The 23,174-nt window shown below is 48.6% G+C and overlaps 1 gene segment (V, D, J or C); it reads left to right on the top strand.

Annotated features, from left to right (window-relative positions):
• Positions 1–969: 969 nt before the first annotated feature.
• LOC123842715 (immunoglobulin heavy constant gamma 1-like) overlaps positions 970–23,174 on the top strand; it is a 43,339-nt gene continuing 21,134 nt past the window's right edge. Inside the window, 2 exon segments of the C gene segment in view lie at positions 970–985; positions 2,602–2,750. Of these exon segments, the coding sequence occupies positions 970–985; positions 2,602–2,750 (165 nt within the window).

Below are 23,174 nucleotides of genomic sequence, written 5' to 3'. Positions count from 1 at the left end.
ACCCTGGGCACGGGGGACAGAGGGATGCGAGCCACACCCTGGGCACGGGGGACAGAGGGACGCGAGCCCCACCCTGGGCACGGGGGACAGAGGGACGCGAGCCTCACCCTGGGCACGGGGGACAGAGGGACGCGAGCCCCACCCTGGGCACGGGGGAGAGGGGGACGTGAGCCCCACCCTGGGCATGGGGGACAGAGGGACGCGAGCCCCACCCTGGGCACGGGGGACAGAGGGACGCGAGCCCCACCCTGGGCACGGGGGAGAGGGGGACGTGAGCTCCACCCTGGGCACGGGGGACAGAGGGACGCGAGCCCCATCCTGGGCACGGGGGACAGAGGGACGCGAGCCCCACCCTGGGCACGGGGGATAGAAGGACGCGAGCCCCACCCTGGGCACGGGGGACAGAGGGACCGGAGCCTCACCCTGGGCACGGGGGACAGAGAGACGCGAGCTCCACCCTGGGTACGGGGGACAGAGGGACGCGAGCCCCACCCTGGGCACGGGGGAGAGGGGGACGTGAGCCCCACCCTGGGCACGGGGGACAGGGGGACCGGAGCCTCACCCTGGGCACGGGGGACAGAGAGACGCGAGCCCCACCCTGGGCACGGGGGACAGAGGAACACGAGCCCCACCCTGGGCACGGAGGACAGAGGGACGCGAGCCCCACCCTGGGCACGGGGGACAGAGGGACGCGAGCCCCACCCTGGGCACGGGGGACAGAGGGACGCGAGCCCCACCCTGGGCACGGGGGACAGAGGGACGCGAGCCCCACCCTGGGCACGGGGGACAGAGGGACGCGAGCCCCACCCTGGGCACGGGGGACAGAGGGACGCGAGCCCCACCCTGGGCACGGGGGACAGAGGGACGCGAGCCCCACCCTGGGCACGGGGGACAGAGGGACGCGAGCCTCACCCTGGGCACGGGGGACAGAGAGACGCGAGCCCCACCCTGGGCACGGGGGACAGAGGCATGGGCATCCAGGGAGGTGAGGGACATGAGGGAATCAGTCAAGACTTTAATGTCTGCATGGGCTGACATGAGGAATGAGCGTAGGGATGAACCCAAATGCATTCTCTCTGTCACTGACTGCCCCGCACAGGACCTTTCTTTGTTCAGTGTCCACAGTGGGGAACCGAGCTGGGTCAGATCCCCCGTCCTGCATGGTGCTAGACCCTGACACCCCCGTGGAAGGAGAGTCCTGACCCCAAACACTGGAGTTGAAGCCAACGGTCCTGCCATCCCAGCCAACTGAGTCCTGATTGGACAGGTCCCTACCCCTGCCCATGGAAAGTGCATGTTACACCCCACTTTACCCTCTGCTGCTTGTCTGTTCGCAATGCCCAGCGTGCACGCAAAAATTAAAAGGTGTGAAAAGAACCAGAAAAGCTTCCCCATGATCTGGATGAAAAGTCGCAAACAGACCCACCAGAGATCCAGATGCTGTGATTAAAAGCAGGTCCGTTCACGTGCAGTCCCCGTCTCGGGCTTCTCCAGACTGTGCCCCGCAGATGGCCCACTGCTCTGGCTGCCATGCCGGAGAGGAGGCTGCAAAGGAGGCTTGTCACACCCACCCCTCCTGTCCTCGCCCTTCCCGCTGCAGGGCTTGGTCCACTGCCCTCGCCGGGGCCCAGAACCCCGGCCTTTCCCTGGACAGCGCTCTGTGCACCGGTGACCCTTGTCACGTCCAGCCGAGCCCCCAGCTGTCCACCACTACCCTCCACCTGTCTGACACAGGCTTTCCCAAACTGTCTGGAGCAAGGACCGTCTCCTGTCCACCATGGACCGGGACCTTTGCAGAACGTGACGGGATGTACTTACTAGATTCAGACAGCTATACGTTTGCAAGGCCCACGCGATGTCCCCGCCTGCTCCCTGGGCCCACAGCACCCCAGACCCACTGTCAGCAGCCCTGGTCAAGCACAGAGTGGAGCCCCGGGAAGGCCGTGACCAGCCAGGAGCGTCGGTGCCTTGTGATGGTTCCTGTCAGGACTTCCTACCGGGGAGGGAGTGTGCTTGCCAGACGCCCCATCACGTCCCCCACGGAGTGGCTGCTTTGACAGGCAGAGCTGGCCGTGCCTGGCCCTTGCTTCCAGGCCCTGGGGGAATCCCTGCTGCTCAGAAGCACCTGGCCCAGCCCTGGCTCCCTGGCCGCCCCTGCCCAAGCTCCCCGCTCCAGGCACCCTGGGCCCCTCCGCCCTCCTGGAATCAGGCTATGTGCGAGAGCACGGTGCTTCTTCCGCGTAGAGTGCCGTTCTGGTCGGACCGTCTGGTCCCCCCTCGTGGCTCCGGAGGGGGACGTTCACAGTGGCCTGGCTGGGTCCCCATGTGTCTACACCTGCTGAGTGACACCCACCTTCTGTGCACACTTGTTATGCGGACCTGTTGGCTTATGTGCCCGGCTGTTTGGTTGCATGGCCTGGTGCTGGGCCCGTCTGGCTCGGCAGAGCCCCCAGTGCTGGGGGGCGGGGGGGCGGAGAAGGTTCACAGGTGCGCACCAGGTGGGGCTACATCAGGACAGGGGTGCCCCAGAGCAGTCGCCCGCCCCTCGGCATCCCGCCGCATGCGGAGCGGGACCTCCTCACCAGTGCCCTTGCTCCCCAGGTCTTGCCATGACCCTCCCACCCCCCCAGAGCCACGATGAGAGCGGCGGGGACTCCACGGACCTGGAGGATGCCAGCAGACTGTGGCCCACGTTCGCAGCCCTCTTCCTCCTCACTCTGCTCTACAGCGGCTTTGTCACCTTCATCAAGGTAAGGCAGCTGGCGCCCCTGTGTGCAGGGCTGAGGGACACGCTGCAGTTGGCCCAGGGAGCCTGCAGGGAGCCGGAGGAATATACGGCCATCATGGGCCACGGACGCGGCCTGGGGCCTCTCAGCCCCGAGACCTCAGGGGCCCCCTCCCTCCACCTCCACATTCCTACGGCGGGACAGAGGCTGGCCGCCTGCTCACATCTGACTTGGCTGGGCAGGACTCAGGGGCCTGGGCCCTGTTCTCTGGGGACCCTGCCCCTCACACCCGCCCCCTTCCTGACCCCTGGGCTCTTACTGCAGGTGAAGTGACCCCAGGACAGTAGACGCCCAGCACCTGCAGAGAAAGGAGGCTCAGCCTCATGCTGTCGCCGAGGGCAGAGGGGATCACCCTGGACTCCAGCCCCATCTCTGCCCCCCCCAGCCCACCTCTGTCCAGAGCTCAGCCACCACACCCAGAGAGGGGGGCGTCACACCCTGCAGTTCCCCGAGCCAGCAGTCCTCACTGCCGCCCCTTGCCTTCTCGCCTGCCAGCCGGCCCCATAAACAGCCTTGCTCATTCCACCCATCTCAGTCATCTGGATCTGCCTCCGTCAGAGGACCCAGGGGGCTGCAGGCAGGCATCCAGGATCCACGCCCAGGACTGGGGTGCGGCTGTGGCAGGGCTCGCAGTGGGGAGACGCCCCCGTGGGAAGAACTTGTGGGGCCTCTCTGCCCTGAAGGGAACGGGAGGTGCTCCCCACACTGGCGGGCACACGCATGCGGGCGCACGTGGGTACATGTGTGTGCACAAACACAGCTCACACGTAAGCACACGTGCACAGACGTAAGCCATGCACGTGTGCACCATACCCTGGAGACCCTGAGCGCACACACACGCGTACAAACACGTGCATAGACATGTGCGGGTCTGCAGACCGTGCGTGCTCACGTGTGAGCAGAGACACGTGCCCCGCACCCACACAGGCTCACACACGCCATTAGAAGACAGCCCTAAATGATGGGACTCGGGACAGCCCCCACACGGAGCTCTTTCTACGCCCCCTGCCCTCTGCCCGTCGCCGGCTGAGTTTTCCTCTCTGCCCCTTCCGGCACATTCCGTGGCTCCCTTTCTCATCATACCTGTTGGTTATTTCTTTCCCCTCGCCAAGAAAGTTAATGTCGAGGGCACAGTGTTTCCTGTTGCTCCCTGATGACCCCCAACACACAGAGCAGAGCCCAGCGCATAGTAGGTGCTCAGCAAGCAGTTGCTGAGTGAATGAGTGCCCACCTGCTGCACAAGAGCATCTTCGCCTCCCAGCATTTCCACCTGCACACGTCACCGATTTACAAATCCTTCTAAAGTCTGCCTCCCCCGCCCTGCCACCTCTGTAAATGACCTCCTGCCACGTGGACCCCAAAAGACACCCCAAACCATCACCACATGCTGCAAACCATGTCACCCCTGCCCAGAGCTCCCTGTTGTCCAGCCAGCCTCCAGGCTCTCCCCCCACCCCCCGCCCCAGCCCTCGGCCATGTCCTGAGGACCTAACTGTCCCAGCAGCCTCAGCTCAAACCCATCGATGGCTCCATTTACACCAGGAACGAGGTCGGGGCTCCTGCACCCCTAACCCACCCTGCCTGCCCTGGCCCAGAGCCCCAGGCCTGCCCAGCACCACCCTCCTTGCAGCCGTCCAGGCCCACTCGCCCCCTGGTTCCACCCACCTCCCAGCCTGGCCTCGAGGCCCCCCACACACACTGAGCATCCGTAGTAGTGGAAGGAAGGAAGGAATGAGTAAAGGAATGAATGAAGGGTCTGGCTGGCCTCAAAGGAGGCCATGCACTTGGGCCTTCAGACCTAAGGCACATGCTCCAGCCCAGCCTCCCTGGAGAAGCCCCCATGAGACCACAGCTGTTCCCAAGGAAGCCCCTGGCTTTTCCCACACCCATGGATCGACACAGTGGAGCCCCATCTGCAGGCCCTGGGGAGAATGGGAGGGGGCCGGGCACCAAGCCCCTGACCTGAGTCCTCCCCTGAGCATGGTGGGTGCCTGGTTGGGCCCAGGGGATCTGTATTTGAGCTTCTTTCTGTCCAGGAAACATACTTAGATGCCCTAAAATATGTTTCCCTAAAACTCATGTGACCCCAGCCCCTCCTGGCTGGTAAGGCGATTTCTGCAACGGAAGGATCCAGTGGGCGGCCTTCTACCACGACTTCCCCTTTTGTCTTAAATAAGCACAAACTAACCTCTGCCAAACTACAGAAATCTGTCTGCCGGAGGCACGTGACGGCCCCTGTGGGGCGCTGGCCCGGGCTGTTTCCCTCCGCACAGTGAGTGCGTTCAGGACCTTCCCCAGCTCTGCAGCCACAGGCCCTGACACAGCCCAGTGACGTGCAGGCTGAGGGCCGTTTCCCAGCATGCTCCGCACCTCACCCACGCCAACACCGCCTCGCCGGCCCAGGCGCCAACCACCCTGGGCAGAGACATCTGTTCCCAGCTGTGTGATAAATAGGACACAGCTGCCCTCCCACACCTAAATCAAGGCTTGACAAGTCTGGTCCTCAGTGTGGAATTCACCGCCCGGCCACCTGCATGGGGCCCGACCGATCCCCACTCTCTTGGTGTCTGAGGGGAAGGTTTGAGCCAGTCCTGCCCCCTGGGCTTGGGGACCAGACCTCCTGGCACCTGGGCAGAAACCAGAGTTCTGTTCCCCAGCCAAGACCCCGACGTCCATGCCCTACCCACGGCCAGGCCCAAGGTTTGCTGAGGTCATTCTGGAAGACTCCATAGTGCAGAGACAGGACCTTGCTCCCACGGTCAGGACAAAAGCAAAGTCAGGACCAGCATTACTGACTGATAGGAATCAACAGTGGGACCAGAGGGACGGTGGGGAGGCATTTACCTTCTCCCGAGGTGATTAAGGGCTTTCTCAGAATGACAGCAGAGCCAGGAACTTTAAAAAATAAGACTGGCAGATTTGCCTACAGAGCAAAGATTAAATATCTATCAGGATAGAGTCTCCATAAATAAAGGAAAAAGGATGGGAGACAGTGGCCGAAGCATCTGACATCAAAAAGAGTATTGGTCAGAGTTCTTCAGAGAATAAACAATGATAGACCAGATAGATGATTGATAGATAGGTAGATGATTGATAGGTGATTGATAAATGATTGATAGATAGTGATTGATAGATGATAGATAATGTGTGTGTGTGTGTGTGATGACAGGTAAGTCTGTCAATCTTATTTTAAAATCTTATTTATATTTATATATACATATAAAAGGGATTATTTTAAGGAAGTGGATCCCATGAACTATGAAGTCTTGGTGAGCCCAAAACCCATAATACAGGCCCTCAGCCTGGAGACCCAGAGTGGATGTTGCAGGTCAGGTCAGAAGGCATCTGGAGGCAGAACCCCCTCTTCCTCGTGGGACCTCAGCCTTTTTCCTCTCAAGACTTTCAGCTAATTTTACAAGGCCTACCCTCACATGGAGGCAATCTGCTTTCCTCGACCTCTTCTGATTTGCATGTTAATCACATTTTTAAAATACCTTCACTCTCCTGGACTTGTGTTTGGCCAAATATCTGAGCACTACGGCCTGGTCAAGTTAACCATGAAGCTAACCATCCCAGGGTCCCAGTAAATGAGTGATGGGACAACACAGAGAGTGGGAAAAACTTGACCTTCAAGGAAAAGTTTTCAAGGGGAGACAGAAGATTGTTCCCAGGGGGTTGTAAGCACAAATAACCAAGAAAACACATGAAATTGCTAGAAGTTGCAAATAATCAAAGAAAAGCAGCTTCCAACTGCTGACCCCCCGCTCAGGGGGCTGCTGCTCCTTGCCAGCCCACCGTGTGCCACGCAGCTGTTAGGTGGATGCACAGACAGGTGTCCACGCTGTGGCACCACTGTCCTGATGAGGGACGAACTGCACAGGTAAAAACAAGTAAATGCCCCGTAAAGACAGGGAAGCTGGACATGGACATCAACACCAGCTACTATTTGGCCGATGACCAGGACACTTCCTAGAGGGGGACTGACCCGCAGGGTCAGCACAGGGCTTGGGGGGGCACATTGCAGGCAGAAGGGGCAGCAGGTGAAAGGGTCCTGGGGCAGACATGAGCCCCCGGGCTTCACTCCGAGGGGATAGGAAGCCCCCAGAGAGGTTCAGGTGGTCACCAGTGCAGAAGTCTGACCAGGAGGCAGCGGGCAGAAAGCAGGGCTCAGATGATGCACATCCTGGGGGGGACAACCTGACGGGTTTGCACGCAGGCAGAATTGCACCCATGGGGCCTCCCGACCCACAGCTTGGATGGAATTGCCACTTCCCGAGACTGGGGACTCAAGAGCTCCCTTCCTAGGACGGTGGGATGAGCTGCCAATTGGACATCCAAGGGATGCTGGGGCGGGGTCCCACAGCGAGACCCAGTAAGAGGCCAGAGATGGGGACTCGGATCTGGAACCATTGCGCAGGGTTGGCATTTATCCATGTGGGATGGGGGCGATGAGCAAGGATGGAATGAGCAGAGAAGAGAAGGCCAAGCCGGAAGGCAGGGACCTCAGCAGCCGAGGCCAGGAGCAGGAGTCAGAGAGGTTGGGGCTCCAGCTGCGTCCGGTGTCTCTGACAGGTCCTGTCATGGGGCTGGGGGCCACCCCCTGGGTTGGGCAAAACAGAGGTCATGCTGCCCTCCCAAGAGCAGTGTCAGCAGCCACGTGGGGTCCAGGCCCGAGCAGAGTGGACACAAGAAGTGAGAGCAGCCGTGCAGACAGATGAGAGCAGAACCATGGGCACCGGCCGGCAGACGTCACAGGATTCTGACCCAGAAATCAAGGAGAATTACTCCTTAAACACACAGCGAACTTGTAGAAACCCCCATCTGCTGGGCCCCAGGTCACAACTCAGTAAATTTTGAAGTGTCTGGGCCCTACAACACAGCAAGCTCTCTGACAACACCATGAACGGGGCAGGAGTCTATGACGAAGGTAAGTGACCCACCCACGTCTCACATCACATCCGAGGAGGAATCCGCAGCCTTAAGTGTCTGGAAGAGAGAAAAAGACAAGTTAACAAAGAGCCCAAATTTACAAGTTGGAAAAAGAGCAACAGAACAAACACAAAGCAAGAAAGGAGATCATTGTTGTTTCAAAAAAAACATCAATAAAAGGTAAGAAAATAAACAACTGAGAGGCACAGCAAGTCCAAAATTGTTTCTTAAAAAGGACAGACCTCTGAGGGGACGGTCAGGGGAAAAGGGGAGAGGACAAAATATACATAAAGAGGAGAAGAGAGAGATAATTACTGCTTGATGAAAAGGTATAAGAGCAAGGAATGGATAAACATATTCCACTAATATTGAGATAAAATGGAAAACCCCAGAGCAGCATCTTATCAAACTTGAGTCAAGAAGAGAACAGCTCAAGAGCACCGTATTTACTGAATAAGCTGAAGCATGAAGGAGTGGCTGCAGGAGGGGGACGCTCGCATTGTCATCCAGGCAGCGTGACACAGGCGGTCGATGCCACGGCGGGAGCAAGGGAAGCAAGAGAGGGCGGCACCATCTCCGAAGCGCAGAGGGAAAGAACTGGGCCACCAGAGAGACTGTGTTCCCATCATACAGCCTCAAGGCTGTCCTCACGCAGTTCTGGAAGGCCAAAGTCTGGCATTGCCATGCAGGAGGGCCGTGCCCCTCCAGTGCCTCAAGGGGACCACCCCCTGCCCCTTTCAGCTTCGGGTGGCTGCCCACAGCACAGCATCCCTTGGCCTTGGTCGCTTCGCGCTAATCTCGGCCACATGTGGCATTTGGCCTGTGTCGCTGTGTCTAAATGTCCCTCCTCTTAGGACAGTAGTCATACTGGATGGAGGGCCCACCCACTCACATATGGCCTCATCATAACCTGATTACATCATCAAGGAGCCCATGTCCAAATGTGGTCACAGTCGCAGGCTCTGGCTGGGCGTGAATTTTGGGGAGACACTATTGAACCCAGGATCCTTTCCTTTCCTGAGCAATTTACCCCCAAAGCTGTTAGGTAGGCAGGTCTGGGTGGCAGGGGTGGGGACATGCAGACTCAGAGCTCAGAGCCCTGCCCGGGGGGCAGGGAGTGATGTCTGAAGCAGGGTCTGGAGATTCCAAGGGGGCAGCCCGGACCTCCATGCCAGAGATGACGGAAGGTGTCCATGTGAGCAGGGATGGGAGGCTGGCACACCCAGAGGCCGATCAAGTGAGTAAACAGACCCAGAATAGTGGAGGACTGGAGGGACCCACAGTGGCCAAGAGGGAAAGAGCTAGATGGGGCCTGTGCTGGGGGGTGGGTTGTGTGCATCAGTTTGAACTCATGGTTTCCAGTATATCGAGACAAATATATACCACATATAATAGATTAAATAATGGCCAAAGCTTCCCAAATTTGATGAAGTACATGAATCTACATACACAGGAAGCTCATGAACTCCAATATAAATGGGCTAAATGCTCTACTTAAATGTCAGTGGTGTGGGGGGAATGTTTCTATATATAATGTGTTTTTTATGTTTTATGGTTCTTTTCATTTATTTATTTGAGAGAGCACAAGTTGGGGGGGGGAGCAGAGGGAGAAGCAAACTCCCTGCTGAGCAAGGAGTCCAATGCAGGATTCAATCCAAGGACCCTGGGATCATGACATGAGCGGAAAGCAGACGCTTAACCCACTGAGCCACCCAGGTGCCCCTTATGTTCTGTTTTAATATGAAATACGAAGTTGGTTAAGCTCAGTGACTTTCACCCAAGGAAAGTAGCTGTGGCCACATTGATCTCAAGTAAAACAGACTTTAAGGCAAAAAGCACTAGGGGACATGAAGAGGGATGACACAGCTCTCAATGTGCACACACCTGGACTATAACTCTCAAAATATAGAGCAAGAAATGAACAGACCTACAGGAAGAATCACAAACTCGTGGTTATCATGGGAGGTGTTAACCCCAACGTCTGGGTAGGGACAGAACAAGAGGACAAGCATTAGTAAAGATGCACTTCATGGTAGCACTCCCGCACGCAGCCTTGGAAAAAGCCACCGCATCAGCCCACAAAGCCCGAGCTTTGCAGCACATCCACTCACTGTTCTATACTGTGGCCGTAAAAGAAGACCCAACACGTTCCCAAAGACGAAGTGCACTTAATTATGCAGTGACAATGGCATGATTATGCCTTGATGAATTGTTGTCTCCTTCAGGCTTGGCCAGCATTTCTGTGGGATGGGGTCTGTATCTGGTGGAGAGGCCTACATCTCCTTTTCTGCATGACCTCAGACCCCAACCCGGCTGTGCTCATCCCAGGTCTTGGGATCCCATTCCTTCACTCTAGACCCTTCCCTTCATGGGAGGGACCTCTGGGCTTTTGAATTCAGCCTCCTCTGTAATCCTCCCCACTCTTAGATCGGATGCTGGGCCCCATTCTCAGTAATATTTGTCCTCTGGCTGCAGGATATGGGGCCTCTTAAAATGCAGTCATAGGGGATTTCTGGTGCCCACTCTGTTCCTTGAGTTGACAGGAAAAGAGGCTGACTCACTGAACCCTCCTCTTTCTGCATCTCACCGAACACCAACCAAGCTGCTCATTATCACAGTCACCACTGTGTCCACTGGCCTGATGATACTCACTGCCCCACATCTCTCAAAGGCTGGAGATATTGCACAGGGTGCACCCCCTTCCTGCCCACGTCCCATTATGAGTATTCAAGAGGCCTTCTTTACAAAGGATCTACTTACAGATAGGAGGTGACAGAACCACAGTGGGGGAGGGGCAGGTTAAGTGACAGTAAAGCTGTTTCCACCCCAGGCCCAAATATCAACTTGTTTCAGACAAGACATAAACTATAGGGGGGGCGGAGCAAGATGGCGGAGGAGTAGGAGACCTGGATTTCGTCTCCTCTCAGGAATTCAGCTGGATAGGGATCAAACCATTCTGAACACCTACAAACTCAACAGGAGATCGAAGAAAAGAAGAGCAACAACTCTCTCATCAGAAAAGCGACCACTTTCTGGAAGGTAGGACGTGCAGAGAAGTGAATCCGAGGCGATATTCGGGAGGATAGACGGCGGGGGAGGGGCCTCTGTCGGCCGCTTCTGGCAAGTGATAGAATCACGGAGCACAAAATCGGAACTTTTAAAAGTCTGCTCCGCTGAGGGACGTCACTCTGGTGGCTAAGCGGGGGGTGGAACCCTCCGGGACAGTGTGGTCTCAGGACCCTCGGGGTCACAGAAAGACCGGGGGTGCCTGAGTGTGGCAGAGCTCCCAGGTATCGGAGCAGGGAAGCCGGCTGCAGAGGTGGAGCCCAGGCGCGGGCTCTCAGCTCGGGGTCGCCATAAACAGGGATCCGCGGCACAGTCGGGCCACTGCTCCTCCAGCAGGGACCCAACAAGCGGCAGATCCGGGGAGACTCACCTTCCTCCCCCGGGGGGAGCAGCGTGGGAGCCCACCGCAGGGATCTGCTGGGTTTGGAGACTCCACCCGGGGTCGGGGGCCAGAGATAGAGGCACACGGTGGCAGGTCGGGTGAGCACGGAGGGCGACCGGAGACCGGGGAGATGGGAGTGACTGACGGCTTTTCTCTGGGGGCTCACTGAGGAGCGGGGCCCCGAGTTCTCGGCTCCTCCGGGTCGGAGATTGGGAGGCCACCATTTTCACTCTCCGCCTCCAAAGCTGTACGGAAAGCTCGCAGGGAGCAAAAGCCCCGGTGAGCAAACCCGAGCAGATTACTTAGCCGGGAGGGGGCAAGGGCGGGGCAATTCCGCCTCCGGCAGAGACATTTGGAAACCACGGCAACAGGCCCCTCCCCAGAAGATCAGCGAGAACAGCCGGCCAAGACCAAGTTTACCGATCAATGAGAACGGCAGAACTCCAGCGCTAGGGGACTACTGCACATAGAATTCACGGCTTTTTTACCATGATTCTTTAGTCTTTTAAAGTTAATTGTTTTTAACTGTCTTTTTGTCTTTTTATTTCTTTTTGAATTTTTCTTTTTCCCTTTTTCAACCAACATCTTATCAATCCCTTTTAAAAAAAAAAATTTTATTTTTCATTTTTAGAGTCATATTCTATCCCTTCATAGTAGTTACCCATATTTTTGGCTTATATATATAAGTTGTTCTCTCTTTAAAATTTTGAGATAGTTTCTTCTAACAGATTAAAATATACCCTAAATCTCTAGTATATGGTGCTTTCTATTCCCCTGACTGATCACATCCTCTCCCCTTTTCTTGTCTCTTCTTCTCTTTTCTTTTTTTAAATCCTCTTCTTTCTTTTTTCAAACAACTTCTTATCAATTCCTTTTATAAGATTTTTTATAATTTCCATTTTTACAGTCATATTCCATCCCTTCATCATATCAACCCTTATTTTTGTACATATATAAGTTTTTCTTTCTTTAAAGTTTTGGGAGGCACTTTCTCCTAAAAGACCAAAATACACCCCAAATCTAGTGTGTGGCACTGATCTATATACCATATAGATCATATTTGATCACATTCTGGTTTTCCTTTTGTTGTTGTTGTTCTGTTTTGTTTGTTTTTGTTTTTATCTTTTTTTTTTCTTTTTCTTTTTTCTCTCTTTCCCTTTCTTATCCCACTGCTTCAGGTATTTTCTAATTTGTTTAGAGTATATTTTCTGGGGACGTGGTTACTCTGCTAGCATTTTGTTCTCTCATTAATCTAATCTCCTCTGCACAAAATGACGAGACGGAAAAAATCACCTCAACAAAAAGAACAAGAGGTAGTACCGACTGCCAGGGACCTACTCAATACGGACATTAGTACGATGTCAGATCTAGAGTTCAGAATCATCAATTTAAAGATACTAGCTGGGCTTGAAAAAAATATGGAAGTTATTAGAGAAACCCTTTCTGGAGAAGTAAAAGAGCTAAAATCCAACCAAGTAGAAATCAAAAAGGCTATTAATGAGGTGCAATCAAAACTGGGGGCGCTAACTGCTACAATAAATGAGGCAGAAGAGAGAATCAGTAATATAGAAGATGAAATGATGGAAAATAAAGAAGCTGAGAAAAAGAGAGATAAACAACTACTGGATCATGAGGGCAGAATTCGAGAGATAAGCGATACCATAAGACGAAACAACATTAGAATAATTGGGATCCCAGAAGAAGAAGAAAGAGAGAGAGGGCCAGAAGGTATAATGGAGCAAATTATAGCAGAGAACTTCCCTAATTTGGGGAAAGAAACAGGCATGAAAATCCAGGAAGCACAGAGAACCCCTCTCAAAATCAATAAAAATAGGTCAACTCCCCGACATCTAATAGTAAAACTTACGAGTCTCATAGACAAAGAGAAAATCCTGAAAGCAGCTCGGGAGAAGAGATATGTAACCTACAATGGTAGAAACATTAGATTGGCAACAGACCTATCCACAGAGACCTGGCAGGCCAGAAAGGACTGGCAGGATATATTCAGAGCACTAAATGAGAAAAATAGGCAGCCAAGAATACTCTATCCAGCTAGGCTGTCATTGAAAATTGAAGGAGAGATAAAAAGCTTCCAGGACAAACAAAAACTAAAGGAATTTGCAAACACAAAACCAGCCCTACAGGAAATCTTGAAAGGGGTCCTTTAAGCAAAGAGAGAGCCTAAAAGCAACATAGACCAGAAAGGAACACAGACAATATACGGTAACAGTCACCTTACAGGCAATACAATGGCACTAAATTCCTATCTTTCAATAGTTACCCTGAATGTAAATGGGCTAAATGCCCCAATCAAAAGACACAGGCTAACAGACTGGATTAAAAAACAAGACCCATCAATATGCTGTCTGCAAGAGACTCATTTTAGAACCAAAGACACCCCCAGATTGAAAGTGAGGGGGTGGAAAACCATTTACCATGCTAATGGACACCAAAAGAAAGCTGGGGTGGCAATCCTTATATCACACAAAGTAGATTTTAAACCAAAGACTGTAATAAGAGATGAGGAAGGACACTATATCATACTTAAAGGATCTATCCAACAAGAAGATCTAACAATTGTAAATATCTATGCCCCTAACATGGGAGCAGCCAATTATATAAGGCAATTAATAACAAAAGCAAAGAAACACATCAACAACAATACAATAATAGTGGGGGACTTTAACATCCCCTTCACTGAAATGGACAGATCGTCTAAGCAAAAGATCAACAAGGAAATAAAGACTTTAAATGACACACTGGACCAAATGGACTTCACAGACCTATTCAGAACATTCCACCCCAAAGCAACGGAATACACATTCTTCTCTAGTGCCCATGGAACATTCTCCAGAATAGATCACATCCTAGGTCATAAATCAGGTCTCAACCGGTACCAAAAGATTGGGATCATTCCCTGCCTATTTTCAGACCACAATGCTTTGAAACTAGAACTCAATCACAAGAGGAAAGTCGGAAAGAACTCAAATACATGGAGGCTAAAGAGCATCCTACTGAAGAATGAATGGGTCAACCAGGAAATTAAAGAAGAATTTAAAAAATACATGGAAACCAATGAAAATGAAAACACAACTGTTCAAAATCTTTGGGATGCAGCAAAGGCAGTCCTAAGAGGAAAGTATATAGCAATACAAGCCTTTCTCAAGAAACAAGAAAGGTCTCAAGTACACAACCTAACCCTACACCTAAAGGAGCTGGAGAAAGAACAGCAAATAAAGCCTAAACCCAGCAGGAGAAGAGAAATAATAAAGATCAGAGCAGAAATCAATGAAATAGAAACTAAAAGAACAGTAGAACAGATCAACGAAACTAGGAGCTGGTTCTTTGAAAGAATTAACAAGATTGATAAACCCCTGGCCAGACTTATCAAAAAGAAAAGAGAAATGATCCAAATCAACAAAATCATGAATGAAAGAGGAGAGATCACAACCAACACCAAAGAAATACAAACAATTATAAGAATATATTATGAGCAACTCTATGCCAGCAAATTAGATAACCTGGAAGAAATGGATGCATTCCTAGAGATGTATCAACTACCAAAACTGAACCAGGATGAAATAGAAAACCTGAACAGACCTATAACCACTAAGGAAATTGAAGCAGTTATCAAAAATCTCCCAAAAAACAAAAGCCCAGGGCCAGATGGCTTCCCAGGGGAATTCTACCAAACCTTTCAAGAAGAATTAATACCTATTCTTCTGAAACAGTTCCAAAAAATAGAAACGGAAGGAAAACTTCCAAACTCATTTTATGAGGCCAGCATTACCTTGATCCCAAAACCAGACAAAGACCCCAACAAAAAGGAGAATTACAGACCAATATCCCTGATGAACATGGATGCAAAAATTCTCACCAAAATACTAGCCAATAGGATCCAACAGTATATTAAAAGGATTATTCACCATGACCAAGTGGGATTTATCCCTGGGCTGCAAGGTTGGTTCAACATCCACAAATCAATCAATGTGATACAATACATTAACAAAAGAAAGAACAAGAATCATATGATCCTCTCAATAGATGCAGAAAAAGCTTTTGACAAAGTACAGCATCCTTTCTTGATCAAAACTCTTCAGAGTACAGGCATAGAGGGTACATACCTCAATATCATAAAAGCCATCTATGAAAAACCTACAGCGAATATTATTCTCAATGGGGAAAAACTGAGAGCTTTCCCCCTAAGGTCAGGAACGTGGCAGGGATGTCCACTATCACCACTGCTATTCAACATAGTATTGGAAGTCCTAGCCACAGCAATCAGACAACAAAAAGAAATCAAAGGCATCTGAATTGGCAAAGAAGAAGTCAAACTCTCACTCTTTGCAGATGATATGATACTTTATGTGGAAAACCCAAAAGACTCCACCCCAAAACTGCTAGAACTCATACAGGAATTCAGTAAAGTGGCAGGATATAAAATCAAAGCACAGAAGTCAGTGGCTTTCCTATACACCACCAACAAGACAGAAGAAAGAGAAATTAAGGAGTCCATCCCATTTACAATTGCACCCAAAACCATAAGATACCTAGGAATAAATCTAACCAAAGAGACAAAGGATCTGTACTCAGAAAACTATAAAATACTCATGAAAGAAATTGAGGAAGACACAAAGAAACGGAAAAACGTTCCATGCTCATGGATTGGAAGAACAAATATTGTGAAGATGTCAATGCTACCTAGAGCAATCTACACATTCAATGCAATCCCCATCAAAATACCATCCACTTTTTTCAAAGAAATGGAACAAATAATCCTAAAATTTGTATGGAACCAGAAAAGACCCCGCATAGCCAGAGGAATATTGAAAAAGAAAACCAAATCCGGTGGCATCACAATTCCGGACTTCAAGCTCTATTACAAAGCTGTCATCATCAAGACGGCATGGTACTGGCACAAAAACAGACACATAGATCAATGGAACAGAATAGAGAGCCCAGAAATGGACCCTCAACTCTATGGTCAACTCATCTTTGACAAAGCAGGAAAGAATGTCCAATGGAACAAAGACAGTCTCTTCAACAAATGGTGTTGGGAAAATTGGATAGCCACATGCAGAAGAATGAAACTGGACCATTTCCTTACACCACACACAAAAATAGACTCCAAATGGTTGAAAGACCTCAATGTGAGACAGGAGTCCATCAAAATCATAAAGGAGAACACAGGCAGCAACCTCTTTGACCTCAGCCGAAGCAACTTCTTCCTAGAAACATCGCCAAAGGCAAGGGAAGCAAGGGCAAAAATGAACTATTGGGACTTCATCAAGATAAAAAGCTTTTGCAAAGCAAAGGAAACAGTCAACAAAACCAAAAGACAACCGACAGAATGGGAGAAGATATTTGCAAATGACATATCAGATAAAGGGCTAGTATCCAAAATCTATAAAGAACTCATCAAACTCAACACCCAAAGAACAAAGAATCCAATCAAGAAATGGGCAGAAGACATGAACAGACATTTTTCAAAAAAAGACATCCAAATGGCCAACAGACACATGAAAAAGTGCTCAATATTGCTCAGCATCAGGGAAATCCAAATCAAAACCTCAATGAGATACCACCTCTCACCAGTCAGAATGGCTAAAATTAACAAGTCAGGAAATGACAGATGTTGGCGGGGATGCGGAGAAAGGGGAACCCTCCTACACTCTTGGTGGGAATGCAAGCTGGTGCAGCCACTCTGGAAAACTGTATGGAGGTTCCTCAAAAAGTTGAAAATAGAGGTACCCTATGATCCAGCAATTGCACTACTGGGTATTTACCCCAAAGATACAAAAGTAGGGATCCGAAGGGGTACGTGCACCCCGATGTTTATAGCAGCAATGTCCACAATAGCCAAACTGTGGAAAGAGCCAAGATGTCCATCGACAGATGAATGGATAAAGAAGATGTGGTATATATATACAATGGAATATTATGCAGCCATCAAAAGGAATGAGATCTTGCCATTTGCAATGACGTGGATGGAACTGGAGGGTATTATGTTGAGTGAAATAAGTCAAAAAGAGAAAGACATGTATCATATGATCTCACTGATAGGAGGAATTCTTAATCGCAGGAATCAAACTGAGGGTTGTTGGAGTGGGGGGTGGGGTGGGAGGGATGGGGTGACTGGGTGATAGACACTGGGGAGGGTATGTGCTCTGGTAAGCGCTGTGAATTGTGCAAGACTGTTGAATCTCAGATCTGTACCTCTGAAACAAATAATGCAATATATGTTGAGAAAAAAAAGAAGAAGAAGAAGAAGAAGAAGGTAGCGGGAGGGGAAGAATGAAGCGGGGGAAATCGGAGGGGGAGACGAACCATGAGAGACGATGGACTGAAAAACAAACAGGGTTCTAGAGGGGAGGGGGGTGGGAGGATGGGTTAGCCTGGTGGTGGGTATTGAGGAGGGCACATTCTGCATGGAGCACTGGGTGTTATGCACAAACAATAAATCATGGAACACTTCATCTAAAAAAAAAAAAAAAAAAAAAAAAAAAACAAGACCCATCGATATGCTGTCTGCAAGAGACTCATTTTAGAACCAAAGACACCCCCAGATTGAAAGTGAGGGGGTGGAAAACCATTTACCATACTAATGGACACCAAAAGAAAGCTGGAGTGGCAATCCTTATATCAGACAAATTAGATTTTAAACCAAAGACTGTAATAAGAGATGAGGAAGGACATTATAGCCTACTTAAAGGGTCTATCCAACAAGAAGATCTAATAATTGTAAATATCTATGCCTCTAACATGGGAGCAGCCAATTATATAAGGCAATTAATAACAACAGCAAAGAAACACATCAACAACAATACAATAATAGTGGGGGACATTAACACCCCCTCACTGAAATGGACAGATCATCTAAGCAAAAAATCAACAAGGAAATTAAGACTTTAAATGACACACTGGACCAAATGGACTTCACAGACATATTCAGAACATTCCATCCCAAAGCAACGGAATACACATTCTTCTCTAGTGCCCATGGAACATTCTCCAGAATAGATCACATCCTAGGTCATAAATCAGGTCTCAACCGGTACCAAAAGATTGGGATCATTCCCTGCCTATTCTCAGACCACAATGCTTTGAAACTAGAACTCAATCACAAGAGGAAAGTCGGAAAGAACTCAAATACATGGAGGCTAAGGAGCATCCTACTGAAGAATGACTGGGTCAACCAGGAAATTAAAGAAGAATTTAAAAAATACATGGAAACCAATGAAAATGAAAACACAACTGTTCAAAATCTTTGGGATGCAGCAAAGGCAGTCCTAAGAGGAAAGTATATAGCAATACAAGCCTTTCTCAAGAAACAAGAAAGGTCTCAAGTACACAACCTAACCCTACACCTAAAGGAGCTGGAGAAAGAACAGCAAATCAAGCCTAAACCCAGCAGGAGAAGAGAAATAATAAAGATCAGAGCAGAAATCAATGAAATAGAAACTAAAAGAACAGTAGAACAGATCAACGAAACTAGGAGCTGGTTCCTTGAAAGAATTAACAAGATTGATAAACCCCTGGCCAGACTTATCAAAAAGAAAAGAGAAACGACTCAAATCAACAAAATCATGAATGAAAGAGGAGAGATCACAACCAACACCAAAGAAATACAAACAATTATAAGAACATAATATGAGCAACTCCATGCCAGCAAATTAGATAACCTGGAAGAAATGGATGCATTCCTAGAGATGTATCAACTACCAAAACTGAACCAGGAAGAAATAGAAAACCTAAACAGACCTATAACCACTAAGGAAATTGAAGCAGTCATCAAAAATCTCCCAAAAAACAAAAGCCCAGGGCCAGATGGCTTCCCAGGGGAATTCTACCAAACATTTCAAGAAGAATTAATCCCTATTCTTCTGAAACTGTTCCAAAAAATAGAAATGGAAGGAAAACTTCCAAACTCATTTTATGAGGCCAGCATTACCTTGATCCCAAAACCAGACAAAGACCCCATCAAAAAGGAGAATTACAGACCAATATCCCTGATGAACATGGATGCAAAAATTCTCACCAAAATACTAGTCAATAGGATCCAACAGTACATTAAAAGGATTATTCACCACGACCAAGTGGAATTTATCCCTGGGCTGCAAGGTTGGTTCAACATCCGCAAATCAATCAATGTGTTACAATACATTAACAAAAGAAAGAACAAGAATCATATGATCCTCTCAACAGATGCAGAAAAAGCATTTGACAAAGTACAGCATCCTTTCTTGATCAAAACTCTTCAGAGTATAGGCATAGAGGGTACATACCTCAATATCATAAAAGCCATCTATGAAAAACCTACAGCGAATATCATTCTCAATGGGGAAAAACTGAGAGCTTTCCCCCTAAGGTCAGGAACACGGCAGGGATGTCCACTATCACCACTGCTATTCAACATAGTATTGGAAGTCCTAGCCACAGCAATCAGACAACAAAAAGAAATCAAAGGCATCCAAATTGGCAAAGAAGAAGTCAAACTCTCACTCTTTGCAGATGATATGATACTTTATGTGGAAAACCCCAAAGACTCCACCCCAAAACTGCTAGAACTCATACAGGAATTCAGTCAAGTGGCAGGATATAAAATCAATGCACAGAAGTCAGTGGCATTCCTATATACCAACAACAAGACAGAAGAAAGAGAAATTAAGGAGTCCATCCCATTTACAATTGCACCCAAAACCATAAGATACCTAGGAATAAATCTAACCAAAGAGACAAAGGATCTGTACTCAGAAAACTATAAAATACTCATGAAAGAAATTGAGGAAGACACAAAGAAATGGAAAAACGTTCCATGTTCATGGATTGGAAGAACAAATATTGTGAAGATGTCAATGCTACCTAGAGCAATCTACACATTCAATGCAATCCCCATCAAAATACCATCCACTTTTTTCAAAGAAATGGAACAAATAATCCTAAAATTTGTATGGAACCAGAAAAGACCCCGCATAGCCAGAGGAATATTGAAAAAGAAAACCAAAGCCGGCGGCATCACAATTCCGAACTTCAAGCTCTATTACAAAGCTGTCATCATCAAGACAGTATGGTACTGGCACAAAAACAGACACATAGATCAATGGAACAGAATAGAGAGCCCAGAAATGGACCCTCAACTCTATGGTCAACTCATCTTCGACAAAGCAGGAAAGAATGTCCAATGGAACAAAGACAGTCTCTTCAACAAATGGTGTTGGGAAAATTGGATAGCCACATGCAGAAGAATGAAACTGGACCATTTCCTTACACCACACACAAAAATAGACTCCAAATGGTTGAAAGACCTCAATGTGAGACAGGAGTCCATCAAAATCCTAAAGGAGAACACAGGCAGCAACCTCTTTGACCTCAGCCATAGCAACTTCTTCCTAGAAACATCGCCAAACGCAAGGGAAGCAAGGGCCAAAATGAACTATTGGGACTTCATCAAGATAAAAAGCTTTTGCAAAGCAAAGGAAACAGTCAACAAAACCAAAAGACAACCGACAGAATGGGAGAAGATATTTGCAAATGACATATCAGATAAAGGGCTAGTATTCAAAATCTATAAAGAACTCATCAAACTCAACACCCAAAGAACAAAGAATCCAATCAAGAAATGGGCAGAAGACATGAACAGACATTTTTCCAAAGAAGACATCCAAATGGCCAACAGACACATGAAAAAGTGCTCAACATGGCTCGGCATCAGGGAAATCCAAATCAAAACCTCAGTGAGATACCACCTCATACCAGTCAGAATGGCTAAAATTAACAAGTCAGGAAATGACAGATGTTGGCAGGGATGCGGAGAAAGGGGAACCCTCCTACACTCTTGGTGGGAATGCAAGCTGGTGCAGCCACTCTGGAAAACTGTATGGAGGTTCCTCAAAAAGTTGAAAATAGAGCTACCATATGATCCAGCAATTGCACTACTGGGTATTTACCCCAAAGATACAAAAGTAGGGATCCGAAGGGGTACGTGCACCCCGATGTTTATAGCAGCAATGTCCACAATAGCCAAACTGTGGAAAGAGCCAAGATGTCCATTGACAGATGAATGGATAAAGAAGATGTGGTATATATATACAATGGAATATTATGCAGCCATCAAAAGGAATGAGATCTTGCCATTTGCAATGACGTGGATGGAACTGGAGGGTATTATGTTGAGTGAAATAAGTCAAAAAGAGAAAGACATGTATCATATGATCTCACTGATAGGAGGAATTCTTAATCGCAGGAAACAAACTGAGTGTTGTTGGAGTGGGGGGTGGGATGGGAGGGATGGGGTGACTGGGTGATAGGCACTGGGGAGGGTATGTGCTCTGGTAAGCACTGTGAATTGTGCAAGACTGTTGAATCTCAGATCTGTACCTCTGAAACAAATAATGCAATATATGTTAAGAAAAAAAGGAGAAGAAGAAGGTAGCGGGAGGGGAAGAATGAAGCGGGGAAATCGGAGGGGTGGACGAACCATGAGAGACGATGGATTCTGAAAAACAAACTGAGGGTTCTAGAGGGGAGGGGGGTGGGAGGATGGGTTAGCCTGGTGGTGGGTATTGAGGAGGGCACATTCTGCATGGAGCACTGGGTGTTATGCACAAACAATGAATCATGGAACACTTCATCTAGAACTAATGATGTAATGTAGGGGATTAACATAAGAATAAAAAAAATAAAAAAAAATAAACCTGGGGAAGGAGAAGAATCTGACTTCCAGAGTTAACACATTGAATGCAAATGTCCAGTTTTCAACAAAAAAAAATCACATGGCATACAAATAAACAGGAAAGTATGGCCCACTCAAAGGAAAAACACAAATCAACAGAAACTGTTCCCAAAAAAGAACTGATGGCAGATCTACTAAAGATTTAAAACAACCATCTTAAAGATGTTCAAAGAATTATATATGGGGTGCCTGGGTGGCTCAGTCAGTTAAGCATCTACCTTCAGCTCAGGTCATGATGCCAGAGTCCTCGGATCAAATCCCTCATTGGGCCCCTTCCTCAGCGGGGAGACTGCTTCTCCCTTTGCCTGCCCCTCCCCCTACTTGTGCTCTCTCTCTCTCTCTCTCAAATAAATAAATAAATCTTTTTTAAAAAAGAATTACAGGCCAATGTGGAGAAATTCAAGAAAATGATGGATGAACAAAAAGCAAATATTGATAAAGAAATAGAAAAAAGAAACCAAGAAGAATTGTGGGAAATGCAAAGTACAATAACTGAAATGAGAAATTCACTAGAAAGATGGCAGAACAGTAGAGGACCTTGTTTCATTTGGTCCCTTTGAATTTTTGCTCGATACTATCAAATAGTCTATGAATTCAACCCAAAATGTAAGAAAAAAATTGCTGGAGTTCTACAAATAGAACAACAACCACTTTTTCCAAGGTAAGAGGTGTTGAGAAGTGAATCAGTGGGGAGATATCAGAAGACAAATGGTGAGGGGTGGGAGCCTCAGAAAGCTGGCTACTGGGAAGCAATATAGCAGCAGAGGGCAAAATCAGAACTTTTAGAAATCTGCTCCAGTGAGAGATATCCTTGCATGAAAGGTGCTCTTTGGTGAAGTGGGGCAGAATCCTAGGTGGGATAATGTGGTCTCAGGATCACCAGGGTCAAAGAAACATGGGAGTACTGGAGCCTGCATTGGAGTGGGGAAACTGATTATGGTCTGCAAGCCCAAGAGGAGGCTCTCAGCTCTGTTCACCATAAACCCCAAACTACAGCACAATCAGGTGACTGCTCTCCATGCGGGGCCCTGCAAAGGTCAGAAACACAGCAACATTCTGCCCTCCTCAAAGAGGATCAGTGGGGGCACATACTGCAGGAGACTATAGACTGTGGAACATACAAAAGTGAAGACCACTATCCCTGAGCGTTTACTGAAGAGAGGGGGCCTCGATCATTCAGCTCCGGGGCTGGAGATCGGGACACCACCATTTTAATTTTTTTTCCATCCTCTAGAAGAGTGCAAAAAAGTTTCAGGGATCAAAAGCCACACAGAGAACC

This window comes from Mirounga angustirostris, unplaced genomic scaffold (genome assembly GCF_029215605.1).
Source record: "Mirounga angustirostris isolate CCGP_5_RB_7025 unplaced genomic scaffold, mMirAng1.0.hap1 SCAF_9, whole genome shotgun sequence".
Lineage (NCBI taxonomy): Eukaryota > Metazoa > Chordata > Mammalia > Carnivora > Phocidae > Mirounga > Mirounga angustirostris.
Note: the sequence above shows the minus strand (reverse complement) of the source record. Positions and strands in the feature narration are given on the sequence as shown.